General features: G+C 47.9%; 1 protein-coding gene across 1 annotated transcript in view; it reads left to right on the top strand.

Moving 5' to 3' along the window:
- The window catches only part of LOC121445694 (calcineurin-binding protein cabin-1), a gene marked incomplete at its 3' end in the record, with an annotated part of 67,984 nt that overhangs the window by 37,903 nt on the left and 17,064 nt on the right, over positions 1–13,017 (top strand). Inside the window, exons 20-25 of the mRNA XM_041647842.1 lie at positions 1,069–1,230; positions 2,482–2,688; positions 2,848–2,993; positions 5,132–5,393; positions 10,436–10,696; positions 12,443–12,594. Of these exons, the coding sequence (XP_041503776.1) occupies positions 1,069–1,230; positions 2,482–2,688; positions 2,848–2,993; positions 5,132–5,393; positions 10,436–10,696; positions 12,443–12,594 (1,190 nt within the window). The remainder of the gene's footprint in view (positions 1–1,068; positions 1,231–2,481; positions 2,689–2,847; positions 2,994–5,131; positions 5,394–10,435; positions 10,697–12,442; positions 12,595–13,017) is intronic.

Below are 13,017 nucleotides of genomic sequence, written 5' to 3'. Positions count from 1 at the left end.
CCTTTTTTATTGCTAACATTGTTTATGCTTTTCCCTTCCCTTTAAGTAAAAAGAGTACATGCCTTTAATCCACCACTTGGAAGGCAGAGGGCAGGCAGATCTCTGTAACTTAGAGGTCAGCCTAGTCTACAGAGCTAGTTCTAGGGCTACACAGAGATACGAGAGAGAGAGAGAGAGAGAGAGAGAGAGAGAGAGCGAGCGAGCGCTCTCAGCTTAGGAAGTGGCTCAGTGGGTTAAATGCTTGATGCAAAATAAATAAATATAGATAAATTCACTTTTCATCTAGTATTGCCAAGATTTATGGAGGTTTGAAGTATGCATATTTATCGACAGTTGGGTATAAATATAGTCATAACATTTCATATCCTGAGATATAACTGGTTTGCTGTATTGATATCTCCTCTGATTCTCGGTGATATTATTTATTTATTTAGTTAGTTAGTTATTTATTATGTATACAATATTCTGTCTGTCTGCCTGAAGGCCAGAAGAGGGCGTCAGACCTCTTTACAGATGGTTGTGAGCCACCATGTGGTTGCTGGGAATTGAACTCAGGACCTTTGGAAGAGCAGGCAATGCTCTTAACCTCTGAGCCATCTCTCCAGCCCCTCTCGGTGATGTTTTATTGGAGGAGATTTTCCTCAGCCCTTGTGGGACTTAGAGTTGTTGTCTGTAAGTATTTAGCACCGTTTCTCCATTGGAATCTGAACTTTTAAAAAGTAGGATCTACTTCAGACTGTGCCACATAAAAGAAGCTGCTCAGTAAATGCACACTTAGCAAATGGGTGGGGACGTTGCCTGGGCATAGCGTATCTAATGGTGGTGGTAGATGCTGGCTAGGTGTGCTGAAGTCAGGCAGCTCACACGCCTTGATGGAGCCTACTGCCAGATCCACCCAGAGCAGTTCTATAAAGATAACAAGTCTTTTCTTGGAAGCAAGTCTTTGTAATCTAGGGACCCCAGGCATTACCTCCTCAGGTTAAAAGAGTTGATAAAGTGGTGGTCCCCCTGGGGTCTTGCTCTGACTGGGAGGCTGAATCTGTAGGTCTCTCTTTCCACCTGCCATAGGTACAAGTCCTCCAAAAGGAACTTGCTGCATCTGCCTCTGAAGACACTCACCCCTACAAGGAGGAGCTGGAGACTGCCTTGGAGCAGTGTTTCTACTGCCTGTACAGCTTCCCCAGCAAGAAGAGCAAGGCCAGATACCTGGAGGAACACTCGGCTCAGCAGGTGAGCCTGCTGCTCAGGCCAGGGAGAGGCAGCTCTCAGGTAGAGGAGAGCTCCTGTAGGACATGAGATTGTTACACACAGTTCTCTGAGATGGTCTGATGGCTGATCAAAGGAGAGGGATTTTCTATAGGAGGTAACATGTAATTGATTGACATCTCGTTGTTACCAGGTTCATTTGCAGTTTGGATTACACTCATAATTCCATACATATTTTTCTTTTTGATTTGTTCTCCCCAGAACACTATTGGGTACATTATGCCATGGCTTATATCATCAGCCACTGTCCAGTCTTAGGTATTCTATACCTTAATGTATAGACTCGTTTGAATGGCACGTCTATTCTGGCCCAGAGGTGTGAGCCTAAGCTTCGCAGTTATGATTGACGCCCCACCCCCACCCCCAACCTGGCCATGATTTCACAGATCATAACCTTCAGTTTTCAATATTTGGTTTTTTAGAGACTAGCTCTAACCAGGTATGAATCCTAAAAGACATTTCTTAGGCAGAAGATGTAGTTCGGTTGGTAGAGCACTTATGTAGCAAAGGTGGAGCCCTGGGTTTTATTACTAGCATCATGTAAAACCAGGTGTGGTAGAGCATGCCCTTGGGAGGTGCAGGCAAGATCATTAGAAGTTCATAGTGAGTTCACGGCCAGCCTAGACTACGTGGGATCCAGGTAAGGAGGTGAGTGGACAGTTGTCTCAACAGTTAAGGACACTTGCTGCTCTTGCAGAGGACCTGAGTTTGGTTTCCAGAATTTCCAACAGGTGGCTGTCACCTTTAATTCCTTCTCCAGGGGATCTAATACCCTCTTCTGCCTTACATGGATACCTGCACATATGTGGCAATATACATAGACACGTGAAGTATAATAAAATTATAAAAATTATTTTTTGGCTAATAGTACTAAAACCTTAATATTTAACATAAAATTGTCTTATCATTTACTCCCATTCACTAAGAAAGTTAAATATTTCTGTTTGAGAGTTATAACCTTAACACTAATAACATAATTCTGTGCAGTGATATCCTCGGGAAACTTGAGACTTATACCTACCCAGAAAAAAAATGACTTTGTCTTCTTAGGCTGCTGGAACGGAGGCTTGCCTGCCCGTTGTAGGTTAGAGGAGTGGAGTGGGGAGCGTGCTCTGTTCACCACACGTTGTGACCTCATTGCACTGAGCTCCTCTAGAGGAACTTCACTTTGTTTCCTAACCGTGAGTGTGCTGAGTCTGCATCTGTCTTTTTCAGGTGGATCTTATATGGGAGGATGCCCTGTTTATGTTTGAGTATTTTAAGCCCAAGACCCTTCCTGAATTTGATAGCTACAAGACCAGCACTGTTTCTGCTGACTTGGCTAACCTGCTGAAAAGAATTGCTACCATCGTGCCCCGCACAGAGAAGCCAGTCCTGAGCATGGAGAAAGTCTCTGCCTACATTGAGGGAACTTCCACCGAGGTGGGTCTCAGGGAACATGGGGGGGGGGGGGGGCTTCCTCTCAAGCTCTGCTGCTTGTTTGCTCAGCACCAGCTGCTAGAGATCAGAGCAAGCCAACTGACAGTTTATACCTGCACAGGACTCCACCTCTTCTCCTAAACTTGCCCTCTCTCGTGCCAGGTGCCCTGCCTTCCAGAAGGGGCAGATCCCACTCCTCCGGTGGTGAATGAGCTCTACTACCTCCTGGCTGATTATCATTTCAAAAACAAGGAGCAGTCTAAAGCCATCAAGTTCTACATGCACGATATTTGCATCTGCCCCAACAGGTGGGTGATAGTGTGTGGAGCCAGGTTGCTGCCAGGAGGTCTGCTGTCTCTAGTTCAGCCAGTTCTCCAGTGAGCCATCCTAAAGTTTCCTTGTCTGCCCCTTCTGGGGCTCTTACTCTGAGTTCCACAGGCAGATACCAGTGGAGACTGGGGTTCCACCTGGTCCTTGGTACTAGCTGAAGTACAAATTTGGATATTTGAATTCTTCCTTGATGCCTTTTGAGAGGGGTGAAGACCATGGTAGGTGGCTGGGTAGACAATAGGGCCCTGATTATATCGATGGAGGTTCCTGAGGGTCGACTGGCAGTTTTCCTTCTCTTTGATTGAGCTTTCCTGTTTTTTTCTGAACTGGAAGAGGTATCAAATTAGACAGCCATTTTCTGATGGAAGTGGGGCTAGGACCTAGTTCTGCTGAGCATGAAACAACTCTAAGCCCAGCACCAGGACTGAACTTGCTCTGCACAAATGAGAACCTAATATGCGGACTGTAGATATTTCTTCCTCCTGGGGTCACAGGCATCCCTGAGGCCTTCACTCCCAGAGTATGGATTGTGTAGTGTTGTGCCTGAATCAGACACTTACATCAGGAGGACAAGGACATGTTTATTTGTGTGTTTTAAAAGTAAGTTGGTGTTTTGCCTGCATGTATGTCTGTGTTATATGTATGCTTGGTGCATTTGGAGGCCAAAAGAGAGCATCAGATCCCCTGGAACTGGAATTACAGATGGCTGTGAGCTGCCATGTGGGTGCTGGGCTCTCAACCCAGGTTCTCTGGAGGGCAGCAAGTGCTCTTAACTACTGAGTTGTCTATCACTCCAGCCTGTTTCTGAGTTTTCATGGTGATGCCTCTCTGCACTGGTTGCTTTGTGTAGAGAGGAAGTGGTTCTCGTGCCGCCATACAGGACTGTCACAACTTTTTCTTTCCTCGAGGTGAGAGTAACTTCTCTCAGAGATGTTGGATATGGAAAAGAATCCCTGTTGTGAAATTGTCCCTGGTGAAGAATTTGCGATTTAAGCCCTCCTCCCCCATTCCCTTCTCCAGAGTAGGCTGAGCAGAGCCAGGGAAGAAATGGTTGCTTTGGGTTCCAGACCTGTGAGGAAGAAAGGCTACTGTCAGAAGCCTCTCACACGAAGGGTGAAGCCTCCATCTTTGCTGTCCTTCTGTCACCATTGAGTCTGTGGTGTCTCTTCTGCTCCTTTGTTTACATGGTGCCATCTTTGGTTGGAGGACAGTGAATGCACTTTGGGGGCTCATGGGGTTTATTTGCCTTTGCCATCTCTTGGGATGATCAGACAATTCCAGACAACAGTTAGCCAGCGTAAACTCACACCGGGTATTGTAAAGGTGTGGTGGGCTGAACTGATGGTGTATTCGACAGGGCAGCCCTAGCTCTTTTGGTTGCTGCGTTTTCTGTTTTCTGGACCAGCACTCAGTAAACAGCTCTGCAGGAACTCAGAAATCACCTCTGTCCGGGTGTAGTATCTCCATGGCTACTCATCTTCTCCCAGAATCTTGTGTGTTCTCCTGCCTTAGCTTCTCTCAGGTGGTCTCAGAACCATCTTGTCCCAGCCATTACCTGCCATCTTGTTCATTTTATTGCAGGGATCTGAGCTGAGAGAATAAATAGGATCCAAGAGACAATAGGAATAAACTGAGTGGCAGGGGCCCATGCTTCTCTGTTCCCTGAGTTCCTGCTTGGTGAAAATATGAGCCTCAGGAGGAAAGGACACTGAAATAAGTTTGTTGGTTTTTTTTTTTTTATTGTAATTGCCTCAGCTGGACCCTGTGAGGCTTTTGGGGAGTGTTGTTGCCTTCCACCAGTGCAATGCCCTGGGCAACCCTTTACTGCTGGGGAATAGAGCCCCAAAGCCCATCTACAAGAGCAGTCATCGGCTGCTTGCCAAGGGACACAGAAGAACATTTGTCTCCTGGCACACCATCCTCCATCCTCATGCATTAAATACATGTACTGATGGGAGGGAGCAAGGCCACGACAAGGAGAGGTCATGACCCAGACTGTAGAATGACTGAGTTGGGCTTTGAGCCATGTGTGGAGCAGAACTCCCACAATGTCTGCCTGACTGCCATGCCCTTGGAACAGCAGTGTTTTTAGCTGGCACTTTCCTTACTACCCTAGGTTCGATTCCTGGGCAGGCATGGCTCTGGCCCGGGCCAGCCGAATTCAGGACAAGCTGAACTCCAATGAACTGAAGAGCGATGGACCCATCTGGAAACATGCCACACCTGTTCTGAACTGCTTCCGGAGGGCCCTCGAGATTGACAGCTCTAATTTGTCCTTGTGGATTGAGTATGGCACCATGTCCTATGCCTTACACTCATTTGCTTCCCGCCAGCTGAAGCAGTGGAGAGCCGAGCTGCCTCCGGAGCTTGTACAGCAGGTGAGAAGGGTGCTGCCGAAGGGCTTGCAGTCCTCTAGCTAGACTGCTAGGGGCCCTTGTTCTTACCCTCACACACATGTATCCTACTTAGTAATAACTTGGTTCTTGGTCTTTGGGTACCTAGTGTAATGATTGTTCTGTCTCTTTAAGAGACAAGCCATGCCCACTCCCTCCCCCATCTGCTGAGACAGGCTGATCTTCAGCTTCCAGCCTGAGTTCTCTCCCTTTTCTGTCTCCCTCTTGGAGAGGCAGCTTCCATCTCTCCCTTCTCTCACTTCTCTCTTCTCTCTCACTCTTTCTCTTTTCGCTTTCTCTCTCTCCCTCTCTCCCTCCTTCCCACTCTGCTCTTCCCCCCTTCTCCCCTCCCTTCCATAACCACTAAATAAATATCCTCACTCTGCATGGCATGCCTATCCATCTGTCCCTCACCTGCCACTGCCATGGGCCTCGCTGCAGCATGGTCCCTGCCTGACACCCCATGACCTACTGCCTGTCGCCACTCCAGGAACCTGCAGTGTTTCTGCCACTGCAGCTACTTGGGGATCCGCAGCAATTTTTATTAATCCATTACACCCTAGTCCATTGGCAGGAATTTCAGAGGTAAACTACTCTGTCAGCTTGAGTGTAGTTGAGTGGTAGAGAGGAGATGTTGGACATCTGAAGTAGACATTCTTCCCTTTTTGCTCCAAAGGACTTTTGGGGCCATGGTAAAATCCTTACCTGGCATTAGGGTTTTCAGTTTCTTGGTGTGTGTCGTCTCTAGTGCAAGATCCAGGACCTGACCTGCAGTCACTGCTCAGCAAGAGCACGGTCGTCCCTTCAGATGGAAATGGAGGAGTCATACTGACATGTTTAGGGTTTGTTTAGGGAGGGGTGAAGGGTGCTGTGGGTCAGACCCAGGTCCTATGCCTGCTGAACGCACACTGCCACAGAGTTACCCTCACGCTAGCAAAGTGAGACGGCAGGACAACAAGGTGTCGCAGCTCAAAAAGGTCGCAGAGCAGAGCAAGGTGTTGAAGGCGCTGACCAATCAGGCAGTACTTGGTCTCAGGTTTTGCACTGATTGTCTGTGATTAAAACCCGGGCAAGATGATGCTAACAGTGCTGTGACACTGCTGGAGGGCTGAGGAGACCCTTGGTAGATGCCACTGCAGTCCTCTGAAAGCGCTGTCTCCTTGTGGGTGGACTGACTTTGTGCCAAGGCCCCTACTGCCTTCAAGACCTTGCAGAGTAAGACACGGGCTCTCAGAGCCTTTGAACTCTTCAGATGATATTGGAAAGCCTGGTGAAGATGCAGCAGTACATTTCACCACTAGAGGTGGCCCTAACAGTCTACAGTGAATACAAGGCCACTGTTTGAGGACCTCAGCCCCGGGGAAGTCATGAAGTCCATCTGCTAATGAGGACTGAGTTACTGTAATAAGTAGTGGATAAAAGATGTCATTGGGCTCTATGAAAAAATTAATAGTGAAATGTCTCCTGAATCTATGTAACTAGAACCTTGACAATGCCGAGAACGTGACTCTTGGAGAGCTCAACTTTCTATCAGTTATATGATCATGTGACACACACCTTTCACCTCTGCCTCATAAATTTAGAAAGCTGCTTTTGTAGACTTATTTGGGAGCTGCCTCCCTTTCCCTGGGAGTTTGAATTCATTGTGCCTTTCGGGAGTTTTCTCTTTACAGGCAGTGGCCAACTGTGTTAGTTCTCAATCCTTGTGCACAAAAGCTCAGGAGTGTGGCAGGCTGGGAGCACAACACTAGGCTTTACTGCTGCTGTTGTTTGAGGTCTCCCACAATGATGTCACCTTCCTCCTCTGTGCTGGGACACTACAGTCCCTCAGTTCAGGAGTTGGCCTCTGGGTTCTAGACTCTCAGCAATTTGGTCCCAAAGTTTTCCTTCCTTCAGTGTCCAGATTGTGTGAACTCTACGGATGAGTGAGAATAGTGACTCCCATATGTGACTGGTCTCTTGCATGGGTGTGACGCTTGTTAAAAGGACACACGGGAACTCTCAGACAGCTGTGCTTTTTGTAAGCTCCTGTGTGGTTATTATGTTTTCCTTTATTATTTTCTTAATTTTTTTCTCCAATGGTTTGTATGTGACATCAGAGGGATAGACTTGACACCGGTGGCGGATATGTGAGAGCAGTGGCCTTAGAGGCATAGACACATAGTAGGTTCCAGTGCACTGCTAACAGGCGGCAGATATCACAGCTCCACAGGGCTGAGCCCTGACAAGAATACAGTGGGGAAGTGCTGCATGGCTCTCAACTAAGCATCACCTTCTTTAAGACACTTTTATTCAATTTGTGTCTTTCTAGACTTCAAAAGGAAACAAAACCTTTTTTACACACATGAAGTGTGTATAGGAGAATCTAGGAGGATTTGCCTGTTTGATTTTTTCTTTCAGCCTACATACTGTTCTATTAAATGCAGTGTGTGGCTTCCCTTTCTCCTCCGCTTGTACTGTTGAGTCCTTCTCAGGTTACTTTTTTTTTTTTTTCGAGACAGGGTTTCTCTGTGGCTTTGGAGCCTGTCCTGGAACTCGCTCTGTAGACCAGGCTGGTCTCGAACTCACAGAGATCCTGAGTGTAGTAGAGTCCCTTAGCTGACAGTACAGAAACAACTTACGGCATTTGTTTGTGTTTCAATGGCCTCTGATCCCCCTCCACCTGCTGCTATAGAACTTGACTCCATGGGTGGCCTTGTAACATTAGGAACACAATTATCCTGCAAGGACACATAGTGAGGTAAGGTGTCCCTCCCCTAATTTCCTTGTACTGATCTTGGTGAAATTTCACACTTAACACTTTCCAGGAAATATACATTCTGAGAATCAGGAGGAACCTCTCTGCACTTTTTGTACAACTCCCACAGGTGGACTTGACATCCCCCCACCTTTTCCCCTGGTCTGGTTCTCTTCTACCCAAGTTCACAGCTTCTAGATGACCATGGTGTTTGCCTGATGGCCCCTGTTATCCCAGGCAGCTCAGATCCTGAAACTGCTCTCAGGCCTTCTGCCTCCCTTAAGTATCAGGACTGCCAGAGGGGCTAGAACGCCCAGGGATGCAGGAGCCCTGAGGGAAGGGATAGGTTTGGCCTCCTTATCTGGGGCATGTACTGCCCTGCATGACTGTCCTGTGTTCCCTGGACTCTTTCCACCTCAGAGGAGGCAGCTTCCTAGGATGCAGTCCCCTGGTTGCTTGAGCTATGTCCAGACTTACCGTGTCTGAGAAATGGGCTTGAACATGCTTGATGTATCTGAGCTCCTGGACTCTTTAGTTTTCACCTGCAGACTTGCCAGAGGTGATGAGGGAAGTGGAAACATTCCCTGTGATGTCATTTCTAGGGCAGGAGAAAGAACTGGGGACCAGAACTTCCTAACCAAGTGACTTGTGGGGAGTGACTTAATGTTCTCTCTGTGCTTCAGGCTACATATAAAGATGGCCATTCGTTCTCTCAGGCAGCATTGGAGAGGTCAGTCATGATGCCTGCCTCAGCCATTCCCTAAGCCCAGCACAAGACTGAAGTGCCATGAGGAAGGGTATCCAATCTGTTCCGAGGATGGCACTAGAATGAAGTCTAGTGGCAGAGCTTCTAGACACACACGCTTGGTGACTGTCCCTTTTCTTCCCGTGGGATGTTGCACCTGCTGAATTAACAAAAACAGGGACATTGACAATGCCACACAGCTGTTAAGCAGTTCAAACAGAACTACATTTAAGCAGCTGCCTTTTCCTTAGACATATTTGCTTTAGGGCCCATTTCAGAGGCCCTGAATGTGATAGAATCCCTGTGCCATGCTTGGCCCTGTGCTGTGATTCTTTTTATTCATTCAGGAATGCGTTTGTAGTTTCTAGATGGCCAGTTTCTTTTTAGAAAATGTCTTGCAGAGCATCTGGGTAGCACACAGCCCCCAAAGTCAGCTATTGCTATAGAATGTTCGTGAAAGTTAAGCCTCTGTCGAGCAAACATAAGTAGGGCAGGTGTGCCATGTGAGATAGAGCATGTGCTTGTGACCCCAGAAGCTCCCTTGCTGAACACCAGTGCTTGTGTACCCTCCCTGCTCTGGTCCCTGAGGTGAGCTGGGAAGAAGCTACAGCCTCCCTGCCATCAAGCCAGGGCACAGTGAAGAGGGACCAGAGACCTAGGATGCCCAAAACACAGCATTCTCCACTCTGTCCCCAGCCTGGAAGCTCTGAAATAAAGGAACATGTGTGCTTGGCAGCTGCCAAGAAGTAGAAAAAGCAACTAAGTTGGAAGGCCTCTAACAAATTGACCCTCTGTCGTGACTTGTCACAGACTTTGTGAAAGGTTGGCTAGAGGCTCCGCCAAAGCTCAAGTCAGGGTGTCTCATATGGAGCTCAGGAATCTGCCTTTACAGGTTCAGAATGAAAGGGCAAAGAGGAGAAGCAGGAAGCTGTTTTACTCCAGAGGTTCACACTGTTTCCAATGCTGTGACTGGGTTTCCAATGCTGTGATTGGGTACTAGGTGCGGTTCTCTCCAGGGCTGCGGGGCAAGGGCTGCATGCCTGCCCCACTGAGAGGGTGGAGCAAGGCGCTCACTCCCTGAAGTTGGGGCTTCATTCTGTAAAGGATACCTGATTTTTTAAAGACCGATGAGACATAGTCACATCAGCCTTCTTCCTCCTTATGCTGATGGATGATGGGTGCCAGTCTTTACCATAGCCATGCAGGCTGTAATAGGGAACCTAGAAAGAGGTCAATAGGAACTTCACAAACTTTACTGTTAGGTGCTACAGGAAGAAGCTAAAAGAAAGAACCTTTGAGTTGATGAGCAATGACCTGAATCTTAAGTCCAGTTCTGGACCTGGCATGCTTTTAAGGAACTCCCAAGTTCCACATCTCCTTGTCTACAGCTGTGAAATGGTGACAGCAGTGCTGGGTCTCAGGTTTCCTGAAAGGACCATAATTCTATGAACAAGTGAGCTGGCTTCGACCAAGAAAACCATGATCCCTGGGCAGGTGCAGGCATTGCACCTAAGGCCAGTCTGTAGGCTTGTGATCTTGTTATAGATGGAGGATCGGCGCGACAGCATGCTGGAGACAGCCAAACACTGTTTCACATCTGCAGCCCACTGTGAGGGCGATGGCGATGAGGAGGAATGGCTCATTCACTACATGCTGGGCAAGGTGGCCGAGAAGCAGCAGCAACCACCAACTGTGTACCTGCTGCACTACCGGCAGGCTGGCCACTACTTGCACGAGGAGGCTGCCCGTTACCCTAAGAAGATCCACTACCACAACCCGCCTGAGCTGGCCATGGAAGCCCTGGAGGTAACATGGCAGATCCAGGGTAGGAAGGTAGGGCAGGAGGGTCTGCTCACTCTTTCTCCCAGGGGATGGAGCTCACAGTCCCAGTGACTCCCTTGCAACCCCACTGGTAACATCTCTGTGCTCAGCATCTTCATGTTCAATTACATTCAAGCAGCCTGGTCTCTCTTTCCCTAAGAGTGCTTGCCATCCTTTTGGAGAGGATGGCATTTTGTTTTCACTTCTCAGAGGAAACAGCCTTACTCACAGCCTACACATTCTCACACTGACCCTACAGTGCAACATCCATAGCTGCAGAGTCATTCAGACCTGTTGTGTGGCAGGAGGAAAACGGTGGTCACTCTTGTCCCTAGGATCAGATAGACACCTCAGGCCAAGTGAGGCCTCTGCCTGTGCTTGGGCTAACCAGGATAAAAGCAGGCTGCTTTGATCACAGGACATTGTGTTGTGTTGTGTTTGTCCACTGCTGCTCAAGACTAGAGCAGTGCTCTATTGCCAGGATTCACTTTTATGATTTCTTGAATACTGTTGATGAAGGCTCACACTGTTTATTGTTCCTAGAAGTACCAGGAGCCTAGCAAACCCTTATTAGAGGTGAGGAAGCAAAGAACACCAGTGGAAACCCAGTAATGCTTTTCTCAGCTCAGGACTCAGAGCTTCCCAAGGTCCTGACCATGATAGCTTTACCCTTCCAGAGGCTGCAAGTGCTGACCCTGCGAGTCCCACATGGCCAGTGAACATCCTAGGATTTAGGCAGACCCTGTTTCTTGTTTTCCTGCTTCTGTGGGCACAGGGTTTTTGTTGTTGTTGTTTGATTTTTGTTTTGTTTTTGCTTTCCCTGATTATAAAATCTATATGTATTCATTTGTTTTTTTTTAAGAGAGTCATAAAATTCTCAAGAATATAAAACACGAAAGTCCGCAGAGACCCTCATATCCTCACCCCATAATCTGTACTAAAAATCTAGCTATGTCCTTGAAGGTCTAGGTGTTCCTTCCTATCCCTGTGTAGGTAGGAGCACTGCCCTATGCTTTTGCAGCTCCTATTTTCATAAGACAAGGTGTACTAGAAGGGATGGAAAGCTCTCCTGCCTGTGCCATGCCTTTCAGCTGCTCAAAGCATTTGCTTACCTAAACAGCCTCTTCACGGACTTTGTCGGGATAGTGTGAGGAAGTACGCGTCCCTCATCTTGTGTCAGAGCTCTTAGGAGTGTTTCCAGGGCCTGAGGTTTAAAGGTGGAATTGTAGACATCTTACAGTTCTGACCAAGGCATTGGCTTACTCCAGAGAATGACACCGGTGAGCACTTTGGTTCTCTGGCCAGTCTAAGAGCCTCCTTTTAATATTTGCCAGTTTTGTAATCACACACACAAAAATATTGCACTTGGGAAGTTGAGACAGGGATCAAGAGTTCCAGCTACACCACCAGCAGCTACATAGCAAGATTTAGGCTAGCCTGAGCTACATCAGATCTTGAGGCAGTGCCCACTGGCTGCTACTATCATTACCCCATCACCATGTGCTTGGATTACTGGGTACACGTTTAAGTTAGAATGTTGACAGTATCCTTTTTCATTTTCAGGGCTTATTTGTGCAAGGTCCGGGGACAGGGTGTTAAAAGCTAATAAGGCAACATGTAGTGGCTTGTCTCTCGGGACAGCAGCAGCCTGTTTACAATATAGCTGCTTCACCTGTGGAACAGGCCTTAGGTTGGAGAAGGCTGCTTATTATACCTGAGGTATTGTTCTAGGTGTACTTCCGGCTCCATGCTTCCATCCTGAAGCTCCTGGGCAAACCTGATTCTGGGGTTGCTGCGGAGGTCCTGGTCAGCTTTATGAAGGAGGCAGCAGAAGGACCTTTTGCCAGGGGCGAGGAGAAGAATACACCCAAAGCTTCCGAAAAGTGAGTACTGGCTTGCAGGGGCTCATCTTCTGTAGTGAAGCCCTCAGAGGAGGACTTCTGGATAAACTGGGACTCAGAGTCTGATTGCGGGGCCAAGCTATTTCTGTTGAATCTCTGTGGTACTAACAAGGGTGAATCCTGGGGAGAAGCCAGCCCTGCTCCCCTTCCAGTGGAACAAAGCTTTGTTCTGTGCAGAACCTAGTCACAGGCTAAGTTTGACTTTTTCCTCTTACTCCAGCTAGGTGACCTCTGAGGCTCAGTGTATGGCCTATTCTCTGGCCTCAGTGCTGAGAGAGCCAGGAAGCAGGAGCCTGGCACAGTCTCCTCACTCATTCCCTGACACAAGTTGTCTTGGGGCCAGACACCTTTTACTGTGATGTTTTACCCCACTGCTCCATTCAACACAAGCATGCCATCTCCGAG

Source organism: Microtus oregoni, unplaced genomic scaffold (genome assembly GCF_018167655.1).
Source record: "Microtus oregoni isolate MIOR12 unplaced genomic scaffold, Mior012 000296F_ref0000097, whole genome shotgun sequence".
NCBI lineage: Eukaryota > Metazoa > Chordata > Mammalia > Rodentia > Cricetidae > Microtus > Microtus oregoni.
This window is presented reverse-complemented; position numbering and strand designations above follow the sequence as displayed.